General features: G+C 35.5%; 1 protein-coding gene and 1 non-coding gene across 2 annotated transcripts; one reads left to right on the top strand and one right to left on the bottom strand.

Moving 5' to 3' along the window:
- Positions 1-698: 698 nt before the first annotated feature.
- On the bottom strand, positions 699-26,989 carry LOC129954039 (uncharacterized). Its single transcript, XM_056067670.1, has 8 exons — positions 26,533-26,989; positions 26,308-26,457; positions 25,915-26,114; positions 11,294-11,418; positions 10,977-11,218; positions 5,396-5,584; positions 4,392-4,597; positions 699-1,014 (listed from the first exon to the last, which is right to left on the bottom strand). The coding sequence occupies exons 2-8, from the start codon at positions 26,407-26,409 to the stop codon at positions 792-794; spliced, it is 1,287 nt and encodes a 428-aa protein (XP_055923645.1). The 5' UTR covers positions 26,410-26,457; positions 26,533-26,989; the 3' UTR covers positions 699-791.
- On the top strand, positions 25,805-25,876 carry Trnag-ucc (transfer RNA glycine (anticodon UCC)). The gene has a single exon. It is a non-coding gene; the product is annotated as a tRNA-Gly (tRNA).
- Positions 26,990-27,477: the final 488 nt, after the last annotated feature.

Raw genomic sequence — 27,477 nt, 5'->3', positions numbered from 1 at the left:
AACTTTTTCATAGTGTGCGTGTAATTTCTCCTCTAATTTATTAAATTTCCCCAAAAAACTCAGTAGGTGTGGCTATGTATGCGTTAAAACACGTCAATTTTTCTCGTTGAATTCGTCCACATTACAAATACAACAATGTAAACAAATCGGTTTTGGAGGGTGATACGTACGAAGGATTTATATCTTTACTAGAGTGTTTTTGGTTTAAACACCTTTCTTTTGATGTGTATTGTGATTGGGTGGGAAATAGTTTTGAAAATTCTACTTTTTTTCGGCCTCCAAACAAGATGCGATTTTTACTATAATACAGAGCATCGGCCCACCTTTCAATTGATCCATTCCATAGATCTCAAAAATGATTTTTTTTCAGTTTTTCGAGAAAATCGTTCCCTAACCCCTCGCCGAAAAAAAGTAGTATTTTCAAAACTATTTCCCACCCAATAAAAATACACATCAATATAAAGATATTTAAATGCTCTACCCACAACTGCAAACCAAAATGTTCTACGAGCTCTCGTTTCCGAAAAATTCGTCAAAGAGTAAGATACAGAATTTCGACCCAGCCCATCACAAATTATCTTTCGATTGCATTATTTCCTCAACCAAGTCTCCAAACAAGATGCGGTTTTTACTTTAATACAGAGCATCGGCCCACCTTTCAATTAATGCATACATCTCAAAAAACTATTTCATACATATTTAAGAATCCTTATATATTTTTATTTGAGTTTTGTTGCTATTTTGAACTTGAATTTAACTATTGTCGTGGATTTTTCTTTTGGCGAGAGTTTCTAAACCATTCCCCCATCAACCATATCGATGAGAACATCTGACATTTTTTGGCGGCACAAGTCATTTGGAGGGAAATTTAATTCTGGTGCTCCAGATGAAGAATCTGTTCTTGAGACAAGATATAAATCAGGAGCGTCCTCCGATGCACAAGTACTGATAGGGATAATATCCAGAGCAAGACCAAGAGCAAATTTTCCATATGACTTTAATTCGGTGGCAAACCTGAGAGAAGATACAAATATACAAATGGTTAGTCTTTAGTGGTAACATTTTTTTAAATCAAATAATTACAATTCTACACTGAGTTACAAAAAAAGTTGCACACCTTGAAATTTAGTCATCATTTTAAATATTTTTAAATAAAACGTAGAAGAAAAATAAAAAAACACAAAAATGGGCAAAAACCTCGAAACAACATTATTATTTCTACTGTTTAAAGCGAGATTTCATTTCCTTAGTAATAGGTATTGATTCCCCTTACGTCCATCAAAGATTTAATTTGCCTCGATATACCTTGAATAAGTTTAGGTACTATCGCTTCGTCCAAATTATGGTGAGCTTAACCGCTGTTTGGTAAAGATCTCAAAGGCTTCACTTAAGAGGTACAATCTAGACCTGGGCCTCAACCAGCATGCATCTCCAACCAGCTCGGCCCCTAGCCAGTTGTCTTCAATTTTGCAAGCCAAACTGTTTGAGGTCGTCTCTCACCTAGGTGCGCCATCTTAGTCGCGGTCTTCCTCTACTGTGCCGTCCCTCGGGATTGGATTCGAAGACCTTCCGGGCTGGAGCGTTGATGTCCATTCGCTCTACATGACCTAGCCATCTAAGCCGTTGGACTTTAATTCTGCTAACTAGGTCAGTGTCGCTGTACAGCCCGTGCAGTTCGTCGTTATATCTTCTTCTCCATTCTCCATCTATGCGTACGGGACCAGAAATCACCCGAAGAATTTTTCTCTCGAAGCATCCTAAGACGCTCTCATCTTCCTTTGACAGGGTTCAGGCCTCAGCGCCATAAATAAGAACCGGAATGATGAGTGTCTTATAGATGGTGATTTTACATGCTCGAGAGAGGACTTTACTTCTCAATTGCCTTCTGAGTCCAAAGAAGCAGCGATTTGCAAGAGTTATTCTTCGTTTGATTTCAGCGCTGGTGTAGTTGTCTGTATTAATAGCGGTGCCTAGGTAGACAAAGTCCTTAACTACCTCAAAGTTATAGCTGTCCATGGTGATGTTTTGTCCAAGACGTCGTCGTTCAGTGTCCTTTTTTGATGACAGCATATACTTGGTATTGCCCTCATTGACCACTAAATCCATCTTCTTCGCTTCCGTCGCAATGCTCAAAAACACTCCACTGACATCACGCTTTGATCTTCCAATTATGTCAATATCATCTGCGTATCCGAGTAATTGGATGGACCTTTGGAAGATTGTGCCTCTAGTATTGACGGTTGAGTTTTGCAAAATTCTTTCCAGAACGATGTTGAAGAAGTCGCATGACAGTGCATCGCCTTGTCTAAAACCTTTTTTGACATCAAATGCATCGGTAAAATATTTTCCGAATTTGATAGAGCAGCTTGCATTCTCGATCGTCATTTTGCACAAACGGATAAGTTTGACAGGGATGGCAAAACTAGAAATTGCTCGGTAGAGCTCTTCCCTATAGATGCTGTCATACGCGGCTTCAAAATCGATAAAAAGATGGTGGGTATCGATTTGAAGCTCCTGGGTTTTTTCCAAGATCTGCCGTAGTGTGAATATTTGGTCGATAGTGAACTTTCCTGGTCTGAAGCCACACTGATAAGGACCAATCAGGTTGTTGACGAATGGCTTCAGACGTTCACATAATACGGCAGAGAGGATCTTATACGCAATGTTAAGGAGACTGATACCTCTGTAGTTGGCGCAGTTTAGAGGGTCTCCTTTCTTATGTATCGGGCACACTATGCTGAGATTCCACTCATCGGGCATGCTTTCTTCCGACCATATTTTGCAGATGAGTTGGTGCATGCTCCGTACCAAGTCATCGCCTGCTGCTTTGAATAGTTCGGCAGCGATGCCGTCAGCTCCAGCAGCTTTATTTGACTTAAGCTATCTTCACTTCGTCAAGGTCGGGTAGGCGGAATTGTTGATCTGCGTCGCCGAGGTTGAGTGGTTCTATCTCCCTTACAGCGAAATTCGGTTCGTCATCGCCGTTATATAATTTAAAGAAGTGATCTTTCCATATTCTCAGCATCGATTGTGGTTCTACTACGATGTTCCTTTGATCGTCTTTACAGGCTTCGGTTCGTGGCCTGTTCTTTTACCTTTTGGTAAAATTTACCTGTTGTGACATTTTGTTGTGACATCCCTCTATCTCCTCGCGCTTCTCATGCTCTCTTTTTTTCCATCTAAGAAGGAGAGTTCCTCTCTCCTCTTCTGCTCGTAGAGCTCGCGAGCAGCTCTAGTCCTTTTATGCAACGCCGTTTTGTAAGCCTCTTGTTTCGCTGCGTGTGCTTGCCGGCATTTGTCGTCAAACCAGGGGTTTCGCTGTGGTGGCCGTGTGAAACCTAACACTTCAGACACGGCAACTCTGATGGCTGCAAGGCAATGTTGCCACTGGTTTTCAATGCTTAATGCAGGAAGCATGGGACTCCTTAAAGGGTTATTAGCGACTCGATCGGAAAAGGACATGGCAGTCTCTTGCGATTGTAGCCGTCTAACATCGAATCTTCTCACAGTACTTCCTTGTGTCATGAGACATTTCCAGTGTCTCATAGATGCTCGAGAGAATACTTTACTAATCAATTGCCTTCTAAGTCCAAAGGAGCACTGATTTACAAGAGTTACTTTTCTCTCGGCGTGATTTCAGCGCTGATGTCGTTGTCTGAATTTATTGCGTTGCCTAGGCAGACAAAGTTCTTAACTACCTCATAGACATAACTTCCATGTTGACGTTTTGTCTAAGAAGTCGTCGTTCAATGTCATTTTTCGTTGACAAAATATATACGGTCTTGACCGCATTGACCACTAAACCCATCTTTCTCGCTTCAATCGCAATTCTTAAAAACTCGTCAATGACATCACGCTTTGATCTTCCAATTATGTCAATAGCATAGACGGAGCCAAGTAATTGGACGGACCTTTGGAAGATTCTGTCTCTAGTGTTGATTATTGAGTTTTGCACAATTCATTTCAGGACGATAGCGACGTTGAGGAAGTTGCATGTCTGTGTATCGCCTTGTCTAAAACTTAATTGGACATCAAAAACATCGGTGAGATCTTTTCTGGCCTTTGTTGGACTTGGAAAGCCTTAAAGGACCAAATATCGATCAACCCTTGCAGATGTTGTTCTGGGGCAACCTGAGCCTTGAGTTGCTGCATGAGTTCTTAGCGCCGCTGTCACCGGGTTTCTTGTCATTTATAAGAACAAATGATTAAGATGTGTTTTTCCTTATTATGTTGAACGTACCGCATGAAATTGGAAAGACAATACGTAAAAGTTCAAATAAATATATAAAAAATTAGGCTTATTAAGAAACACGTCAAGAAGTATGATTGCACCCCACTCTTTTTTTGTAACTCAGAGTATTTATAAACAAAATCTTTATTATAAAACTTACAGCGTTTCTAACTTTTCTTCAGTATCTAGGAATTCGGGTAGTTTGCAGAGTACTTTGAGCGATTTATACAGTTCGGTGGTGTAGTGTTTGGTAAAAGAACACAAATGTTCATCACGCATTGATTTGCTAGTGCAGCAATAAAGTAAGTTGGCAATGTCCAATGCTATTGAACTATATCGAATAAGTTGGAAATCTACTAAACAAACCTTAAAAATAAACAAAGAATGTACATATGTATGTATTAAAAAAGTAACGGGTGTTTTTTTTTTGAACGAATGGCTTTCAACCTGGCAATACTTTTTTCGGAATCGGTTTTTTGACAGCTGCCACTTGATTTATTCTAATCTTGGTTTTCCGTTTTGTAATAAGAAGATTTAACCATGAACATCGCTTGCAGATCGCGCAAATTTATAAACAAAAGATTTTCACAAGAACATTTTGTTCAGCAATCAAGCTCAGAATCATAATTCACAAGCTGTTGTTGAAGCGCAGTAACATCCTCCAAAAGATACTGTTTGTTGTGCTCTATGGGCAGAGGAAGGCATTGGTCTATATTTATTTGAAAATGAAGTCGGCCATTGTGTTAGCATCAATAAGATACGCTATAGAACCATGATTAATAACTTTTTCGTGTCTGAATTGGAGGATGTTGATAAGGAAGACGAAACAATCAATTAATTGAAGGAAACTTTTGTTGAGGACATTATCTCGGGTCGAAGGCATGTGACGTGGCATCCAATGTCATGTGAACTAACGCCACATGTACTATTTTGTGTTGGGTTATGTGAAGTCGCTTGTTTACACAAATAAGCCCGAGACTCAGAATTTAAGCCATTCAGCTGAAATCATTTTTAAAACATAATGACAAACCCTTATCTTTGTATTAAAGCTAAATTCTTGGCAATAACAATAAATTATATGTGTTTTATTTCTTCTTAGAAACCACACATCTTTACAAAAAAAACACCCTTTATAAAGCAAGATAAAGAAAAGTTAAAACATACCTCTTGAACATCTCCATTGCAATTATACTTAAATAGGAAATTATTTGCCCAGCAATCCCCATGACAGATCGCCGATAATTGTGATTCAGTATGAACAATTTCAATCATTTGCGTAAAGAATGATGGACTTCCAATAAAATCTTTCATGGCACGAACATATTTTGAGTCACTAGGGAGGACATCTGAAACCTTTAAAATTTATAGATGATGATAAAAATGAGATAAGGTTTTATCTAGTTAAAAATAACACTGTTCAACAAAATTATGTATAGGTGGCAATCAAATTAAATTTGTCCAAAGGTTTATATTTTTATGTAAATACTTAAAAAACAAATTTTCCACTTCAGAATGGGAAACAGAAAAATATTTCAGAAATGTTTCGCAAGCGTCCAAACCAACAAAAACATTTTAGAAATGTTTATCTGTTTCTTAAATGATTTTTTAAATGTTTCTTAATATTAGTTTAAACAAATTGTTTGAGATGCGAACGAAATTAATTACCATCAACACCTTCTTTCACTCAAACAAAGCTGTAAAAGCCAATTAAATCAATTAAACTGTCTGAAAATCGTTTACTAGTACTTCCAACACTGACAGTGAAATTATTTACACTGCAGAAATTAGTGGAAAAGAGCTCTAGCGGCAGTTAAGAGAAACATGGTGTTTGTTTCAGTTTTTCAAGTTTATTTCGAAAAAGGTCATTAAATTTAATAAAAAAAAAAGTTCTGATTTTGTTCGTATCGATTATCTTAATATATATGATTCTTCCGTGAGTGTGTATGTCACTGAACTTCGCTTAAACGACTGGACCGATTTTGATGAAATTTTTTGTGTGTGTTCAAGGGGATCTGAAAATGGTTTAGATTCACAATTTTGTCCGCTGGACAATGTTTTTTTATTTATTTTTAATTTATTAGTAGCTGTTGATTTTATCGAAAGTAAGTGATTACGATACATAAAATTTAATCAAGAAAAACTTCGTGCTGAGGAGTACATTCATTTACGTGACGCCGTAATCGGCAACGTAGATGCAACGAATGACATCAACAATGTTGGTACCGCATATATTCTCCCATCATCATACACTGGTAGCCCGCGTCATATGCAGGACTATATTCAAGATGCCATGACTTACGTACGTGCATACGGCCGACCTGATCTTTTTATCACATTTCCGTGTAATCCAAACTGGGATGAAATCAAAAGTTTACTGTTGCCAGGTCAAACAACGATGCACCTTCATGATGTCACTGCACGTGTCTTTAAACAAAAATTAAAATCTTTGATGAATTTGATTACACATTACTCGGTATTTGGTGAAACGCGTTGTTGGCTTTACTTTGTTGAATGGCAAAAACGAGGTTTACCTCATGCGCATATTTTAATTTGGTTGGTGGATAAAATACGCGCAGAAGAAATTGACAAAATTATTTCAGCGGAAATTCCAGATCCGAATGTTGATCCAGAATTGTTTAACATTGTTACTACAAATATGATCCATGGTCCATGTGGCACTCTAAACATGATGTCGCCTTGTATGGATAATGGAAAATGTACAAAACGTTTTCCAAAACCATGTGAAACTTATACTATCACCAATATGGACGGTTATCCATCTTATCGACGTAGAGACGTAGACAATGGTGGTCAATCATATGAATTGCGTCTGTCAAATGGTGTGAGAGTAGATATTGATAATCGCTGGGTAGTTCCATATTAGCCATTGCTGTGCAAAACCTACAAAGCGCACATAAACGTTGAACTATGCAGTTCGGTGAAGTCTATCAAATACATTTGTAAGTATGTTCACAAGGGTAGTGATAAAGCTATATTTGCTGTTCAAAATGTTAACGACAATGACGAAATAACACGTTATCAAATGGGTCGATACATAAGTAGCAACGAAGTTATTTGGAGCATTTTTACGTTCCCTATTCATGAAAGGGATCCTGCTGTTATACATTTGGCTGTGCATCTTGAAAACGGACAGCGTGTTTATTTTACAGAAGATACTGCACTACAAGAGGCTTTGACGGCTCCAAAAACAAATCTTACTCAACTTTTTAACCTTTGTAGTCGACAAGATGCTGTTGGTCAATTCGCAAGGACGTTGATGTACACTGATGTTAATACATTTTTTACATGGAAAAACAATCAAAGAATTGGGAACCGCGGAAACGAGGCATTCCAGTACCAGGATTCGCTGATATATTTTTGACAAAATCTTTAGGTCGATTACATACATTGCATCCTAAGCAACGCGAATGTTTTTTTTGCATTTATTACTGGTTAACGTCCCTGGACCGACGTCCTTCCAATATTTGCGGAAAGTCAATGGTACTTCATACGATTCTTTTTTCGATGCGTGTCGTGAGTTACATTGGGATCTCACACTTGCAGATGCAGCACGGAGCTCATCTCCACAACAAATTCGTCAATTATTTTCAAAAATATTGACAACGTGTTTTCCGTCTGATGCATCTGCTCTGTGGAACAAATATAAAGAGTCAATGAGTGAGGATATTTTGCACGGACTGCGCATTCAGCACTTAAATTACCTTTGAACGTTCATACAAATCCCGAAACAATGTGTAACATAAAGAAGCATTCAGACATGGCTGAAGTTTTGAGAAAATGTAAAATTATTATCTGGGATGAATGTACAATGGCCCACAAGCATTTGCTTGAAGCTCTCGACAGGTACCTGAAAGATATCAAAAATAATGCTCGGCTTTTCGGTGGTGCTCTACTGCTGCTGTCTGGTGATTTCAGACAAACATTACCAGTCATTCCACGCGCGACGAAATAAACGCATGTTTGAAAAAATCTTATCTAGGGCCAAGTGTCACTAAATTATGCCTTACTATTAATATGCGCGTTCGACTTCAAAATGATCCATTAGCGTCAGGATTCTCTTAACAATTGTTAGACATTGGCAACGGTAAAATTCAATTGTATGAAGATACACAATATATTCGACTTCCAGGGAATTTTTGCAACATGGTGCCTACCAAAGATGAGGCAATAACAAGTATCCTTTCAGATTTAAGACATAATTATACTAATCATGAATGGCTGCGAGAGCGAGCTATTTTAGCCGCAAAAAATTTAGATGTTGACGCCATCAATTTTAAAATACAACAGTCATTGCCTGGTGATGAAATTACATTTAAATCGATTGACACTGTTGTTGATCCTGACGAAGTTGTCAACTATCCTGTAGAGTTTCTAAATTCACTAGATTTACCTGGAATGCCACCACATAATTTGCGACTGAAAATTGGCTCACCTATAATTTTGCTTCGAAATTTAAATGCCCCAAAATTGTGTAATGGCACGCGATTAGTTGTAAAAAATATCATGGGCAACATTCTTGAAGCCACTATTTTGAGTGGAAAATTTCAAGGTAAAGTTGTACTTTTACCACGGATCCCAATGATTCCTTCAGATTCGACTATACCATTCAAACGTTTACAATTTCCAATCCGCTTGGCATATGCTATGACTATAAATAAGTCACAAGGCCAAACAATGACAATTTGTGGCTTAGATTTAGAAAACCCATGTTTTTCTCTCATTATATGTTGCGTGTTCCAGAGTTGGAAAACCATCGAATTTATATATTTATACACCTTAGTGTATAACCAAAAATATTGTACAACGATAAATTAAGTTTTTGTAAATAAAAAAATATATTTTTTAAATAAAATAGTTTGAGTGTAAGCTTTTTTACCTTTAATTAAAACAAGTTGAAGATTTCATTACACATACTCACACGCTATCGATTAGTCTAATTGTAATAAATTTACATGTAAAGACGTTAGATATTGTCATAACATTTGAATAATAATTTTCATCAAAATGGTCCAGAATGTTTTAGCTTATTAAAAAAAGTTTGACATTTTCAAATTAAAGACGTGTAGACAGGACAACGTCTGTCGGTCCGGTAGTATTTTATAAAATAACTCTAGCGGCAGTGAAGAGAAACGTACGGTTTTTCCAGGTTTTCGGGTTTATCTTGAAAACTATTTGTATCAAAAATTACTCGTATCTTCTACAAAATTAAGGCTTATTTAATTTTCTAAAGAAATATGATATCAATTTGTTTGTACTTGTTTAAACCTTAAGAACGTTTCTGTAAACTCTTCTACTAAAGAAAACGAACAAAGAAAATATAAAAAGGGAAGTGCATCGCAATAGGACAGAGCATTTTATTAGTTATGCATCCCAGATGTCTCCAATACTAAGCAGCCTTGGGTTCATATACAGAAAACTTGGTTCTAAGAAGTTGGTAAACCTTATATAAAGGTTAGGGTTTTGTTCTTCATACTATGAAGTCCAGTTGTTGGAGATATCAGCTATTTGCCACGCGCGATCAGATTCCAGTGGTTCATTTAACCAATTAGTAGAGAAATCGTTGCCGCAGCTTCATCTGAGTCCTGTCTATCTAAATGCCTAGTCAAATTGGGTGGATTTAACCTGTTGATGTCCTCTATTGTTCCAATAGGTTTTCTGATGAGTGGAAGTGGCCTGATAGAGTTAATGAGTACTATATACTCCCCGTTTCTGTTAAAAAGATGCTACGAGGAAAAGCTTTCGCTAGAGCAGTTTGCGTTTTAATAGTAATACAAACATTTTTAGCTAATGTAATAATAGATCAAGTCGGCATAAGCCAACATGAATTAGAGGAAATCCAAAATAGCGGTATCATGGATGGGTAACGCTTTAACTACAGGACACAGCATTGAGTTTTTGAAGCATTAAATTCAACACGGTTTATAATTCCCCATTGGACAATGCTGTCGAGATCGGAATTTAATGCTGTGACAAGGCTGTGAGTCAGGAAACGAGTATGACAAGCTGAGGGTACTGTCGTCAGCGAACAGTTTAATAGATTAAAAGTGACAGACAAAAGATCGTTTATAATGATAAGATACACTTGGAACAGAATTTATGGCACGACTAAATGTATTAAAAAATAAAAATTAATATTAATAATACCGTTACATCTGACTTTGAGCAAATATAGCTTAAATTTGAGTTTGGATTCAGAACCAGTACTATTCAAAAACATAAGGAAATTACATTCAAGGTTTTTCAAAACTTCAGGTAAAGTCAAGTAATGAGAAACTACGGAATCTAAGTCAAACACTAAAATGATTCAAAATGTATCTAAATCATCATTCAATTTATTGTTAAGGGATATATTTTATTTTAACTAAGCCTTAAAAACTAGTTTTTGGTTTTCTATAGCATTTTTAGAATAGAATGTTTTAAAACCCTGATGTGGTAGAAAATTTTGAAAGCGAAATACGAAATCTGAACATCATAATTCCTTAAAGAAGTATTGTTTTTTTTTTGTCGACCAGTGTAATTAGTTAAACACACACTTCGTGTCACATGAATAGGGACAAGCTTTTTTCATTTGTTTGGTTTGGAAAAACGGAAATTTGAAATGAATGATGCACGTAGGTACATCACAAATTGTTTTTTTTCCAAAAAACGTATGGTTTTCAAAATTATCGTCCAATAAAAATCGAAAAAAGCTTGTCATTTTTCATGTGACCCGAAAGGTACCTACCATATTTATCGCATTATTGGTCAATTGTTCGTAATAGTTTTTATACCACAGTTCATTTGTAGAACAAAATAAACCCTCTGTGATAATCTCCTTTAGGTTTTGAAATTGTTTGGGATTTTGAAATTTGTAGGCTAAACTGAGCGAATGTAAGGTTGCAACCTCAGTTAGTACACTATTAACTTCATCAACACTCAAACCATTTTTTCGATCGGGCATTTTAAAACCACGAGTACGAAGATCCTCTGAAATAAAATATTTGTTAGATAAGTTTAGTTCGTTCTTAAATTTAAATCATACAATCAAATATTTATACCAACCCATAATTAAAAGATCTTGGCGTGCAAGGTAACATTTAGGAATTGCTTGAAATGTGCGATCTGTTTTAGTCCTTTGGTATCGTATCAGTTCTGGCATTAAGTTTGTGTAAAATTCAACTTCATTCCTGAAAGAAAAAAGATTACGTTTTTTATTGGTGTTTGGATTAAAGGAATTCTAATAACGCTTCTTCATTGATGGCTTTTACTGATAAACAATCTCAAACATTTTAAGTTTTTAATTAGAGGACAAGACCTTATGCTTTCAACTTATCCAATACTACTTATATCCGAAAGATCATTAGGGTAGGATGGTCTTAAGCGCCCAATACACGATACAATTATTGTACCGATTATCGTACAAAAGTTGAATTGCATGCGATGATTGTATCGTGTGTATAAAACAAAGTATCCGCTGTACTGAAATCGCATGGTCGAATGCTATCGAGCGAAAACGAGAGGTTGCATACGACTGCTTTGATGAGAATCGTACCGTTTGTAACGTATGTGACGACCGTGAAACCGATGTTTTTGTTTTGACTGGTAGCAAGTTAGTAGGAGAAAATGGTTTCCATTCCAGATTATAGCAACAAAATATTAAGAGAATTATAATCTTCGGGCTCAGTTAACTTAAGTTTATTAACCAGATAAATGTCTGAATGTAATGATCCTAGGAGCCACTCCTTGGCCCACTTTCTTTTTCTCCTTTTTTCAAGTTTCTCGCTTAATATAACTCTGGCACATATTAATATAACTTTGTTTCTTCTATTTAAGTCACTCATGATTTAATTTTTGCCATAATCTCAAAATAAAACTCTAAGCAAAGAATAGAAGATGAAAATGAGGAACTATTTTGACAGTTGATCAAATCGTGAGCTAGTCGTATGTGTGTGTGCTCACTTTCGATATCGCTACCGATATCGGTACAATTCAAGTCAGTGCGATAGATTGTATCGTGTATTGGGCGCTTAAAGCCTAGTACATACTTGTGAACCATCTCGTGAACCCATACAAATTTCAGTTTTTGGTTCACCCGTGAACTTGCTCGTGAAGCTGAGTGGAGAACAAAGTGGAGAGTTTTCGTTCACGGGCAATTCACGTGCAAAATGTACGGGAACTGTTGGTGAAGCTTTGACATTTGGTTTGTTCATGTTCACAACGTGTACTCACAAGTGTGTACCAGTGAGCAATGTCAAAAGTTCACTTTCTCCACTGGCGAACGTTCACTTCACGAGGAAGTATGTACTAGGCTTAAGAGTGCGCGGTCGATAAGAGTGCGCAAAGCAATCTACTACAATTTGAGAAGGCAAAGACGACTGAATGCACTCATTTTGGAGAGTTCTTAGTTAGGTTGGCCATCTGGTAAAATTTCATCAAAATGTGATCGTAAACAGAGGTGCTAGGTAGGTTTTAATTTGTGTGCTCTTTTTTTTTTGATTTTTTTAAGAAAACGATTTTAATTTTCTGTCAAACTTTAAGTTAAAACTATAAACAAAGTACAGAGTGTTGGAAAGGCGAAAACAAATAAAACATAAGAGTAACAGGTAAGTTTAGTTATCAGTGTAGTGCGAAACACATATATATTTTCCAAATACATATCCTACTAATCCAATGAAGGAGGGATTAATAAAAACCAAAAGCTCACGTTTTCGATAATGATTTGTTCCACTGTTTGGTGAGATAAAACATCAGATAATCAGTGGGGTTATTGCTACGAAAGCCGTACAGACGGTCATTAAGAAGCTTTTGTTCTTTGAGATATTTCTTAAGCTAACAATTATTCAGTGTTTTCATAGCTTCGGTCAATAATAAGACGGAGTATTCGCCTTTTTTAGAAATTTGCCTAAAAAAATTCTGTTTTCCATCTGCTCGGAGCGAGACCTGAGAAGTAGGACAGATGAAAAAACTAACTCAGTTGCCAGGGTTGAACAACACCTTTCCAGAACAATAGAGTGCGACAAAATATTGGTCCAATGGAATCACTAACAAGCTCAAGTACAGGAGGCGGAGTCCTAACACTTATTGGCGGCGTTGAATTGAATTCTCTGGAGATCTTAAAAATAGAGTTTGTACTGCATTTGTGACATTGCAATATAGGCGTTGCAGGCCTTCCTGGCTTGCTTGAATCTATTTGTTTTTTTTCATTGGGATCGGCTTTAAGACAACGGAAATTTACCTTCTTAACCCTAATAACCTCTTTACAGCTCTAATCCAAACATGTGTTTTCCTTAGGTTAGGTAAGGTTAAGTTAAAGTGGATATCCGTGTTGGAGTAAGACACACTTAGGACAGTTTAATGGCAAATTGTGATACCACATGAATCTTGAGGCTTTCCTTTTAGTTCAATGAAACTAGTTCGAGTGCCATACACCTAGCCGAGTGGGGTGCTTTTCTATTAAACAGTGCCCGGTAATGACACCGAATATCCATCTTATATGCGATCTGCTTACTTCAACTGATCTTTGCCTTCTTAGTATTAGTAGCATCTTGCATACGTTTACATATAGCGATTGGTATGCCAGCATTAGCCAAGCGTGATAGAATGGGGTTAATTCACCATTTTTGGCGAGTTCATATGCCTTACAATTTCCTGGAATGTCTTCATGGCCCGGCACCCAGCAAAGTTGAATATTGAACTATTGCCCCATCTCTATTAGACATGATCGACATTTATGGACTGTTATAGAGTTTGTAGAGACAAAGTCCAGAGATTTTATATCCTCACTATTGGAGAAAATACGGATATCAGTTATTTATATCACGTTTTCTTTAAGCCAGGACAAGACTTATTTTATCGCCAAAAGTTATTAATGAGAGACTTAATTTCAGTGAAATATGAAGAAAGATTAATTATTTCCTATAATAAAAAAAAAAACATTATAAGGAAAATTATTTGGCTCATTACTTTAGTTAATGCATTTCTACCATTTTAAATTTAGTAAAATTATTAAGTTTCAATACAAACTTGAGCATTTTAACTCGTTTTTTAATCTTCAAAGTGACAGATGACACATTATTTGACATTTGAAACTACGTTTAATACAATTAATTTCAGACACTACGTCTAACCTTTGTATATATTATATATACTATAGTACTCTTATGGAACATGAATTTTTAGTTCATTGATGGTTGACAGGCGGCGCGGCGCTGGGGGTACTAAAAATTGTTGTGGAGATTACAAAAGTTTAAGCAAAAACAAAGTTGAGAAAAAGAGTTGGTTGTATTATTTTCACTCTCGTAAAAAATCAAGGGAGTAAGGGAAACAAAAAAGCGTATATTTGCTTACGGTTTTTTTTGTGTGTTGCCATGGAGATATTCATATGTATTGAACGATGTAGGTTTTGTTTTTGTTGGATTTGATTTCAAATTTTCAAATTTATGAAATCTAAAATAATTCAAATTTATTTTCTCAATACCTACAATAAGGTGGGTCGATTTTGTATGGGAAAAAATAAAAGTTATTTGATCATATTGTAATAGTAATATTATGTTGTTTATAGTCCAGACAAATAATAATTGCAACAAAAATGAATTTAAATCATATCTTTATCCCGCGCATGGGCTTTAAACTTTGAGGTTTTGAAAAAAACAGTTTTTTTTTATTAATTTAAAGATTTTATTGAACAAAATTAAATATTATTGAAAAATTAAAAATTAATTATTAATTCATTAATCATAGAATACATTTTAGTAATTCATATCACAAAATTTAATTTAAATAGGTAAGAAATAATTTATTTTATATTCTAGGCAAGAAATCTCGTTTACTCTCAAATCGAGGCATTAGTTTCCTGGATGAAAGTTTCGCTTGTATCGAGCCTTCCCTTGAATTTTTGTCACATAAGGTCATAGATGCTTCTGTAACTATTTTCACAGAACGTTCAACAGCCTGTGTGTGACATGGTAGCTTTAAGAAAATGAGATTTTCGTTGCACTGAGAACTAACAGCCTCGTTTATTTCTTCATTAGTGTTGTGTTGAAGAATTGGTGGTTCGTCAAATTCTTGCTGCCAATCTATGAGCTCACAATAGCTTGCAGCATCGAAATTGTGAGGAGGCACTTCAAAGACACGAGGTTGCTTTCCTGACAGATATGTCATGAAATACAGAGGAAACAATTGCAGCAGCCGCTCTGTCAGAAATACCGTAACGGTCACATGTTTTTGACACCATAGGTAAATTTTGAACATATAATGTTTTTTTTGGTGCTTTTGATGTAGATGGTAAGTTAAGTTGTTTAGGCAAAGGTATTTTTGTTGCAGGTAAGTTTAGTTTCTTAGGAGAATGTCTCGTTACCTCAGAGTCGCTCGAAGAGGAACATAACTCCTGTTGTTTAGTATTAGACTTACCTTGATTTTTGTTAATGCTAATATTAGGTTTTGGTTTTGTAACAGTAGTTCCATTTAACTTTTGTTTTAATTTAGTTGTTAGAATTCTGTCAATTCCTCCAAAACGCATTTTCCTTTCCTGTCTTTGATCCAGCAAAAAGTTCCACTCTTCTTTTGGTACCTTGTTTTCTCTTCGACAGCAACAAAGTTGAAGTTGTTTGCATTTACACGCACAAATATCGAATAGGGCCTTGCTTTGTTTTAAGAAATCGTTCTTTTTTTCTGCTGATAAACGCTTAAGGGATTTGATGAGGTTTTTGCATTTTAAGTGGTACGCTTTTATAAGCTGAATTACCCTAGTGTGGGAAACCGTTGGAAGCGACGATTTTCTCCATACCATTTCAATTTTTTGTGACACTCTCACGGCAATATCTAAAACTGTATGTTCTTTTTTAGAATTCCGTATCCTTTTAAGCTCTGATCTGTGCCATTCATAGCATTTCATGACATCTTCGTAGGTGGGTAAAATATCATCCCTTATATCTCCTACATTTCCAAATAAAGGGCACTGGTAACTTTGTATCCTCGTTTCCATGTTAATCTAATTACCAGTATTATTGAATACTAATCAGAAACAAACAATGGTGAATCAAAAAGCAATTCATGTAAGTTTAGTAAATACCTAAATAAAATTAATCAATTTACCTTCAAAGATATAGATTTGGCCGAAGCTAATTTATTTATTAATGTCAAGCGCAACTTCTAACTCCCGCTTGCACATCAGAGAGACGATTGGTGTTTGATACGAGATTATGTAAGTGCGCCGCGATAGTAATGCAGCTGTGAAAGCTTCTTTTCTTATCTCGGTCGCAACTACCGCTATTTTTCATAAAAAGAATTTGTGTTTGATGCAAGTGCATTAGCTGACCTTCACATTCGTTACAATATTTTTTTTTGTCATTTTGTTGGGACTAAGCTGCAAAAAATCTTAGAGGAATAGGATGATGTGCTTTTCTTTGATTGACAAAAGCTAATATTTAATTTTGGGTGTAAAGAAAAATTAATGTATCGAATGTTTGCCGCACTGAGGAGATAGTAGAAAAATCGCAATATTATAAGGCTTAATACAGCTTTGAACTATCTCTTAGTCTTACAAAACAGACATTTTATTTAACAATAGGGACATAAAAACTATATTCACTAAAAACAATACAATGGTATGCATTAAGCTTCCAATCTTATAATTATAGTGGCCTAGGATTACGTTGCATTTAAACGTAATTTTACACGATTTAAAAAATATAGAGTCTCGATGCGCGGACTCTTACACTGAAAATAATTGAATAATATTTTAGGTGTGTGCTATTTACATAAAAACACAACATAATTTCACTATTACAAATTAATTTGACAAAAAAAAATCGACCCACCTTAACCTACAATGTTGTCAAATTTTGAATATTCTACATTGGATGTGTGGAGTGAAAATTTTTTTCTTTGAAATTCTAAAAAATACCCCCGCAAAAGTTGCATATAGCACTAAAATCAATTTTAAGAACTTCTATTTTTTTTATTTTCACCACTAGGGGTCACGCAAAGCAAAGAAAAAAAATATTTTTTGTATGGGGTTTCATACAACTTTGAAATGTATGAATGCCCTATTTTATAAATCAGACCTTTGTTATTGTATTTTCTATTTATTAGGTTATAATTATTAATTTTATTTCTGCACTTCTTCAGTATAAAAAAATTTAATTTTAAAAAGAATCCTAGTTTCCTTGCACCATTGCTTGAAATAAAATTTAAAACCAAAAACTTAGTTGTCCGGCATTAGGTGTCATTTTAATAATTCAAAATAAACCTAACTGCTTTTCACTCGTGACGTGACTCGTGTATTACAAAAGAAAATTTGATTTACAAATACTTAAGTGTTCCTTTTAATTATTTTTTACAAACATTATTGTTTAAAAAAAAATAAGTTGTTGAGATGTACGTACGATTGCCTTGAAAATCGAAAACAATATTTTACTGACATTTTTTTCTAGAAATTAAAGTCAGAATGGATACTTGCTCACAGAGAAAAGTTTGGAAATATTTGGAACAGGGAAAATGTTATCGATGCGTCTGTTACCAACTAACGAAGATTTTTGTCGCTACATTTTCTTCCTCGAAAAAGAAGAAATCTCCTTGATGAAGAGAATATCACTCACAGCTTCGAAAATCATGCAAATCTACGTTATGTCTTCAATTCCAACGGTCGGTAAGTTCAGTGTTGAGAAAAAAATTAAAAAATTAAACAAGAAAAGGACTGCACTTCTTAAAACACCAAAAAACAGAAGGTCAGGTGCATTTGAGCTGCAGTTAAGCGATTTTAAGAACGATGGTAAAAAACTCTTTGACATATCAGCTTGTAAGTGCATTGATTTGAAGTGCTGCTCCTGTTCAAAAGAAAAAAAAGTTTCATTAAAAGAGCGTTCATTTTTGGAATATCAAAGGACTCAAAGAAAAATTGCCTTGGCACAGTCGATGTTATTGAAACCAGTAAGCTTCAAAAATCTCTTGCAAGAAAGTTGACGAGTTCTTTAGCTTCAAGCTCTTCCAGCAAGCCGACGCAATTCATCAGACATCACTGAAACAGACGAAAATCTACTTTTCAGATGCCGAATCTGTTGTGATTTCAATGCCACTAGAAAAAAAAACACGGTTAGGCAAAGACGCTCTTTTCAACACCAACCGAAAATGTCTCCCTAATGTTGCGAAGGTGGCAGACAGATTCAGAATGTCTGATAGAGCAACAGCAACAATGGTAACAGCAGTTTTAAGAGACTACGGTGTTATCCATGATATGGATCAATCAAATATTGCTGACAGAAGCAAAGTAAGGAGGGAAAGGTCAAAATCAAGGGAGCAATTGATTAACACATCTATCCGTGAACCATTAGGGATCTATTTTGATGGTCGCAAGGACTCAACAAAAACGCCTCGTGGTAATAGTTCCAGTTTCTTGAACAAACTGGTATCTCAATGCACAATATTAAACTTATTGGATGCGACGGAACCAATTTAAATACCGTGCTAAGAGGTGGAATTATTCGGCAAATTGAGATAAAAATTCAACGCCCTCTGCAATGGTCTATTTGTATGCTCCACGCAAATGAACTGCCTCTTAGACATCTATTTGAGAATATTTATGGAAAAACATCTGGACCAAAAGCTTACTCTGGTGATATTGGAAAAGATCTTAGGAACTGCCAAAATGTATGTGTTGCTCAGTATCAGGCAGTTCAAATTAACTTACCTGATCTCCAATTGTTTTTCCTGAGCTCAGATTAAAAACATTTTTATGAAATATGTAAAACTATCAGCAACGGTGTCCGTGAATTATCAATTTTTTATATAAATCCTGGAACGATGGTGCATTCAAGATAGCTTACCACAGCTAACCGCATTCTTCGAACTTATGTGTCAAGAGAATCTCCAGAAGAGCCATTGAAGCAGACAGTCGAATATATTGCTAACATTTATTCTGTTATGTGGTTTGAGATAAAATCTCAGCCTTCCTTCGTATATGATGTTTGTGTATGAGAGTATACACAAACAATTTGTACGAATACTTAAAGAAATCTCGATTTGTTGATTACCTTGGAAATGTAGAACGAAGCTGTTATAAAGCATAAGTGGGTCTGACCGCACCAAATCGTGAGATACATGATTTTTTGATCGTAATTTACAACGTGAGCAGAAGTTTCTAATAATTTACGATTATATGTACAATCGAATATAACCAAATTGAATATTCAACAAAAACATTTGTATGATACAATCATGCAAGCCGTTTTCAATAATCCAGGTGGATTATATTTATTAGTTGCACCTGGTGGTACAGGAAAAACTTTCGTTGTATCATTGATTTTAGCGACTATTCAGAAACTTGCATTGGTACTTGCATCTTCGGGAATTGCTGCTACATTATCATCAGGAGGTCAAACCGCACACTCTGCATGAAAATTGCCATTGAATGTACGGGTGATTAAAACTCCAATTTGCAATATTTCGAGAAATTCTGCTATGGCAAAAGTTCTGCGATTAACGTCAATTATTATATGGGATGAGTGCATAATGGCGAATAAAAAATCAATAGTACCATTTAATCGAACAATGCAAGATTTACTCGGTAATCAACAGCTATTTTGGTGGTGCTCTGATATTGCGGTCAGGGGACTTTCGTCAAAAATTGCCTGTCATTCCTCGATCAACTCTTACTGATGAAATAAACGACTGTTTGAAGTCAACAGTTCTTTAGTGATATATACAAAAATTGACACTGAACATTAATATGCGTATTCACCTACACCTACAATTGCAAATTCAATCGAAACTGCCAGGTGTAGTCACGACATACCAATTGACAGTGTTACGAGTCAAGATGAGTCAATGAATTATCCAATTGAATTTTTAAATTCATTGGAACCGGCTGGTATACCACGGAATCGCTTGAATCTGAAAATTGGCTCTTTGAGTATATTATTGCGAAATATTAATCCACCAAAACTGTGTAATGGCACCAGATTGGCAGTGAAAAAGTTATTGCCAAATTTGATTGAAGGTACAATCTTAACTGGAAAATCAAAAGGAGAAGTGTGTTTGATACCGAGTATCCCTATGAGTTCAACTACTGATATGCCATTTGAATTCAAAAGATAACAATATCCTGTGCGTTTATCATTTGCGATGTTTATAAATAAGGCCCAGATCAAACACTTAAAGTTTGTGGTGTCAATTTGGATTAATCATGTTTTTCACATGGTTAACTTTATGTTGACTGTTCTAGACTCGTCACCCCCAACTATTTATTTATTCATGCTCAAAATGGAAAAACTAAAAATATTGTTTATCCAACTGTTTTAGACTAATTCATATAGACCAACCATACCTAATAATAGTTCCCAATTCTTTTTATTTTTTAGTTTTTACTCTTTGATGATAAATATAATAAAAACCATATATCATTTGTGTCATTTGAATAAATGAACTTAATAATAATTTTTTTGTATTACTATGGCTTATACGGAGCGAAGCACGTACCGAGCCGCTAGTTATATATTATAATTAAGTGGTTTTGTGTTTCAATATGACTGATGATCTTTCATTAAAGAAACGAATGTTTCCAATTCATCTCTTCTCTGATTAATTGGGTGAAACCAATAACCGGAAGGAAGGTATGTTGAGATCTTTGCTGAGTTAAATCAATTAACCCAGCTTGTCGATGAGCCAACTCGAATCCCTGACGTTGCAGTTCAATCCGCCAACACCCTAGACTTGTTTCTTACCTCTGACTCTAATAAATACACAATTAGTGTATTACCGCCTGTAGGCACATCAGACCATTGTATCAAATCTGCAAAATTCTCATGTCGAAAAAACCCAGTTAAAGAAAAAACTCCTATGAGAACCGTTTGGCAATATGAGAAAGCCAACTGGGACGGTCTCAATGAATTCTTCAGGAACTTTAACTGGTCACTATGCTTCCTCGATAGTGACGTGGATTCCAGCACAGATATGGTTACAAATTTAATTCTTTGTGGAATGAGAAATTTTATCCCGAACAGGGTAAAATCTATCAAACCCAAAAAGAACTCATGGTTTGATTCGAGCTGTAAAGAGGTTATTAGGATCAGAGATGTAAGTTTCCGTTGTTACAAAGCCAACCCGACTGAGGAAAACCGGAATAAGTTCAAACAAGCTAAAAAAGACATGTAATGGTCATATTCGTCGAACCAAATTTTTGCATGATCAGAAATTAAGGCAAAAAATACTACTATGTCCCAAAGGTAGTAAAAATGTCTGGTCATTTGTAAAAAACGTACGAAACACCACGTCATCCTCGGTTCCAAAGCTCGTCCACAATGACACTCCCTATGTAAGCTCGATTGATAAAGCCAATTTGCTTGCAGCACAGTTTGCTGTTAATTCGACGCTACCGGAAAGTGTCATGAGTCCTCCTGTTCTTGAGAGCGTAAATGATTCAATGGGACGAATCTTCTTTCGCACTCGTGCAGTTGCAAGAGTACTGACAGACCTTGACATACACAAATCCGCTGGCCCGGATAGTATCTCCCCAATTGTTCTGAAGAGGTGTTCTTCATCGCTGGCAAAACCACTGCGTAAACTTTTCCATCTTTCCTACTCTACAGGTCTTTTTCCGAGCGGATGGAAAATAGAATTTGTCCAGCCTGTCCCTAAAAAAGGCGAATCCTCCTCTCCCTCTAACTATCGTCCAATAGCACTCACGTCCCTTCTTTCCAAGGTCATGGAAACGCTGATTAATTATCAGCTCAAGAAATATCTCGAAGAACGGAAGCTTCTTAATGACTGACAGTATGGTTTTCGTAGCAATAGGTCCACTGGTGATCTCATGGTTCATCTCACCGAACAGTGGAACAAATCTTTACATCGTTTTGGAGAAAGTAATATTATTGCACTTGATATTTCAAAAGCATTTGATAGAGTTTGGCACCAAGCTCTCGTATCGAAAATGCGTGCTTTTGGCACGGTGCAAGAAATTTTTCACCCCTTCTGATCTGGCTGTAATTTACAAAGCCTTCATCCGTCCAAAGCTTGAATATAATTCGCATATCTGGGCAGGTGCCCCCAAAATAAGTTTAAATCTCTTGGATAGAATACAAAAAAGGGCTTTAAAAATGATAGGCGATAGAACTATAATTGAAACATTTACATCGCTAGATCACCGCCGCAATGTTTCATGCCTTTCGTTGTTTTATCGATATTTTTACAAACAATGTTCTGTTGAAGTAGCCATTTGCATTCCACCCCTTAAACGATTCAGCCGTAATACTCGCACTTCCAGGTATGCTCATCAGTTCACCCTTGAGCTCAATTTCGGGCGTACTGTCAAGTATAGAGATTCTTTCTTAAATCGTACATCGAGAATGTGGAATGCTTTAGCCAACTCTGTTTTTCCCTCCCATTTTGATGTTCAGAACTTTAAGACCAATGTGCACCGGTATCTCCTTTGTAATCCTTCCCTATTTTCCTAATGCTCGCACTGTGTTTAAATATAAACATATAAAGGGTACTAATAACCCCTTGAGTGCCTGCAAATTATAAAAAAAAAAAAAAAAAATACGACTTCATTGTTTTCGATACTTTTGAATACCACGATATAAAAACACATGGCAATAGTACGCTTTTGAAACATATTAAAAGTCAATTGAGTTAAAATAAAAAAATATCTAAAATATAACCAAATGTAGACGATTCACGGGAAAAATACGTTTTGTGTGAAAACAAAGTCCTCACAGAAAAAAATCGTACTGATTTTAACCGTACGGACGAAACCGTCTCGTGTGAAAGAGGTCTTAGGCCATCCCTGACTCTATAATTACATAGTGGCGTTGCCGCTCAATACAAAACTTCAGCCCATATTTTCTAAAAAATAAAATATCATTAAATTGTTGGATCAAATATTATATTTGTATTAGTGTTTACGGAAAATATATGTTTTACTTTTTCACTTTTTACTCCATCATTTATTTAAAGTTAAAAATGGAAGTATGTATGTCACAAGGCTGTGTTATGATATTAATTTGTTCGTGTCACCGTAAAATCAACGATAAAATTTTTACTTAAAAAGGCACGATCGTGTCCCTTCGGCATCGCTGGTGTCACCCGTTCCATAAAACAAAGGGGTTATATAATACACACAATTGCATTGTTATGTATACACACATAATATACAATCTTAGCATTTACAGCTATGTGACTGGCTTTGCACGGGGCTTCTGAATTAAAATTCCATATCATTCGATTATTTAGTTCGTAAGAAAGTCGCGCGTGCGTTGATTGTGTTTAGTGAAGGAAAAAAAAAGAAATTAATTACTGTTCATTTTGTTATATTTTTATATCCGGCCTTGCATATGTAGGTAAGTAAAATATTCATAAATCGCGACGAAAATGCTGGATAAAACAAGCAAATTGATGTTTAAAAGTTACAATTCACGAATACATGTACCTATTCATTCCAATCTGCATACAAGAATTTTTAATTCGCCGCGCCATCAACTGAAAAAACTATTTTCTTGAATCTCAACAGGATTGCTTGAAATGGATAGTAAATTAATCTTTAAGGCTGGTTTTACACTACACGGTTTTGACCGTAAGGCAAAAAACCGGACGGCGACATTTTGTTAGAGGCGCGAAGAAGAGCATAATTATATATACTGCGTATCAGTACTTGCCCTTGAATAGATGGATTCCTTAGGTCCGATGAGTTTTTTTCTATAGAGTAAGCATAGTGACCAGTTGTATTAGTTGGCTTTTAAGTATTGTCAGTTCTCTTAGGTACTTTCTTTAACTGGTTTGTTTTGACACGAGAAATTTGAAAATATAATACAATGATCATTTATGTAACTCTTAAGGAGATAAAACATTTATAGTGTACTTCTCAGGGTCAACCGTAAAAAATAAGTTACAAGTATTTGCTGCTCGACCTTCCACGTCCAATATTAAAGTGGTCCCATTGACCAGTTGAGTAAAGTTGGTCAAGGCAGTGAAGATCTTAGCAGACACTCCCTCGGGTGTTGCCTGACCCGACTTTCGAAGCCATGAAGAATTGTGTGCATTGAAATACTCTGTAGAAACAGTAGTGAACAAATATTTGAGAACAAAAAATGAATCGAAGATGATTGCGCAAACCAAAAGCAACTTTAATTGCATCGAATATTAAATAATTAAAAAACTAATTTAGAATTCAACTTCATTTGTTTTTAAAATTTAAATAAATATTTTCAGTTTCAGGTTCTAATGGAAAATAAAATAAAATTGTTTTTTTAATAGTTCACTAAATGCTAGTCAAAACAAATGCGACTCTTAAAAAATATTTTAATTTTTTTTAACCTTACTGAAATGTTGGTAGAAATTTTTAGCAAACAGTTTGTTTTTAATCACTTCAGTACATCTTCTAGGTATGGATTGAGATCTGGGGACTGTGATGGCCATTGTAACACGTTAACCTGGTTTTCTTGAAAGCACTTCTTAACCGTATTGGACTTGTTGTGCTTTGGGTCGTTGCACTGCTGAAATATTAATTTCAGAAGCAACTGATCCTCAGCGTGGGGCATCATTGTATTTGCAAAATTTCACGGTACATAAAACGATCTATTTGGGAAATAAATCGCAATTCGTTACCTTCTCCGTGTTTCACAGTAGCTTTCGTGTAACGTGGATTGAGTGACTATTTGGCTGGTCTGCAAAACCTTCTTCGGAAGCCATCCGAACCCTTGAAATTAAACTTGAGTAAAAAAAAATCGTAAATTTTAATCTCGCCAGCTAGTTTTTGGTGGAAGCAAACGGATTTTTTAAAGCTTGGAAGATTTAAGTCCACCATCAACAGCTCGTCTCCGTATTATTCTCGAGCTTACATTCGATCGAGTTGAGTTCGTATTTTTCTCCCTGACATAAAAGGCTATAATTGATTTTATTATTGCAGAATCCCTTCGTTTTCTTGTTTTTCTTGGTCTGCCACGTCGATGAACCGTTTGAAATAACTTTTTGGATTTGTAAAATTGTATTAATCGGCAAATCACTGATTTTGAGTATTTGTTTCCGACCATTTTACACAAGTAAGCTAATCACACTGATTAACTTGCCCGTAAACTGAATACCACCTAATAAATAGATTCAACTCCGCTCGTTTGCCAACACTTTTAATATGAGCAATGGATTTTGTAACGAATTAACTATTCTCTATTAATAAGAAAAAGAGAGATAGCACTAAATAGTTGCTTTTGTTTTGACCAACAACAAAATTGGGTTAACTGTCCTTCCTACGTCATATTTAATGGACCGTTATAAAAACTATTTTCTCTTGTTTTATAGGTATTTAGAAGTTGATACATAAAGTGTTCAATTTTAGAAAAAAAATTAACATGATTTGTGTAAGTTATTAATTTTAATGATATAAGATGGATGTATTTTTAGTTGCTAATGTTTTTGGCAACACTGCATATTCGGTCTCCGATTAAGCAAGTTGTAAAGTTCCTATTAGAAAACCCTCTATAACTATGTATTCTGTTTTAATAATTTATTAGAATACAACTTTTTCTTCTCTTCTTTTTGTGTATGGTTTAAGTAAAAACTGTTTAATGATTATCAAATTTTTAACGGGCGTCGGTGGTGTAATGGTTAGCATAGTTGCCTTCCAAGCAGTTGATCCGGGTTCGATTCCCGGCCGACGCACACTTTTTTAATTTTTGTTTGTTAAAGTTTTAATTTACCTAAAAAGCTTATCACTTTTATATGCCTCCCGTCTAGCTGTATTTTCCGGAAGTCTCTTGCATATTACGCTTTTTTCCCACTTCTGCTGCTTGTCTTCATCATCATCAGCAGCTGATGATGTGCCCATACGATGACCCGTCAATTGGATGCGGTACAGAGTAGCGGTGTAATTGTCTCCACGACCAGATCCCTGTGCTTCCTACACGAACACGATACACACAAATTAAAACTCATAAATTAAGAATTAAGAATAAAGTACGTATGTAGGTTTTGTGTGGGTGGAGCCGTTTAAATTGCAATATCTAAATTCTTCCGGCTTTAATTAAAATGTTATTGTTGTTATAATAATTTATAAGGAATGGAATGATGTAATTTAATTTGTATATACTCACTTCATACGAATCAATTACCAATCCCGGCTCAAGTTTTCCAAAAATATCCTGAAATGTTTCAAGGGATAGTTTGGATGTAGGAGATTGGTCGTTGACACCCATTTTCTTTGTTAACAAGTACTCGCCCGGAAATCTTGATTCCAAGGGAATCTGATTTAAAGTTTATTTAATTTGTTGTTTATTGTATTATTTTTGGTATTAAGAAATAACGAAACTTTAATGTACCGTAAGATAGTATTCAATGTTTCCGATGACACAAGTGAAAATACACAAAAGTGTTAGATATGTTTTGCTATGTTGAAAAACGAGATGACACTTTGTTATTGATTTTTTCTAACTAATGAAGGTTCTGTTTCCTTCTGTGTAAGTTTGTGATACGGTAACTTTTATTTTCTCTGGTTCTCACTTTATTAACGAATCCACATGGGGGCACTGTCATCGAACTGTGTACAGAACACGTATAAAATGTCAAAATGAACTTCGTTTCAGTTCTTCAAATCAAAATCGGATAAATAAAATGATTTTTAAAAAAAGACAGGGACTAGTAATAGGGTGTCTTTCAACAGCGAAGCTCATTGCGGGACTGAAGTTGAATCGTTTCAAAGTTCTGGAGAAAATCTTATCCAAGATAATCATTGAAAGAATTGTCAATTGCCTTTATTTGTATGATAAAATGGAGGGGAAGATACCCACCGTCTGTAATGCATGACATGATGCCACAAGACAGAGGGCAACTGCATCTTCTTGGAATGTGTAGAGAACCCGTGCCATTATATAGGAACGAAACGAAACTTGATACTTAAGGTTTAAATGGCATAGTGCGTCATGAGATGAATAATATGTTTCGTCAGCACCTCATACAAAATAGACAATGTATGTTTTTTTCTGTGACAGAAAGATGAGGAAAGATGATCTTGGAAAATATACACATACTTATGGTATATGAGAATAGGGGTACATCCTACCTATCTACTCAAACAAATTAAGTCACAGCGATATAATAAAATTTAAACGCCATGAAATCGACGCGATTCAGTTAAGAAGAGAGTATTTATCTGATGAGTGATTTCGAGTCATCGTATACGGTATGTTGGGGAAAGGGATAATGTACCGTATTGTTTAAACCTATGTAAATTTGCATGATATGTTTATATGGCATCATATGTTTTA

The sequence above is a fragment of the Eupeodes corollae genome, chromosome 1, assembly GCF_945859685.1.
Source record: "Eupeodes corollae chromosome 1, idEupCoro1.1, whole genome shotgun sequence".
Classification (NCBI taxonomy): Eukaryota; Metazoa; Arthropoda; class Insecta; order Diptera; family Syrphidae; genus Eupeodes; species Eupeodes corollae.
This window is presented reverse-complemented; position numbering and strand designations above follow the sequence as displayed.

Excerpts from the sequence above, each read along its gene's own strand:
- LOC129954039 (XM_056067670.1), bottom strand. The coding sequence starts at position 26,409 with ATGGGTGTCAACGACCAATCTCCTACATCCAAACTATCCCTTGAAACA. Across the intron at positions 26,115-26,307 it reads TGGTAATTGATTCGTATGAA|GAAGCACAGGGATCTGGTCG; the intron begins GTGAGTATATAC and ends GTGTTCGTGTAG. Across the intron at positions 11,219-11,293 it reads CCAAGATCTTTTAATTATGG|AGGATCTTCGTACTCGTGGT; the intron begins GTTGGTATAAAT and ends ATTTTATTTCAG.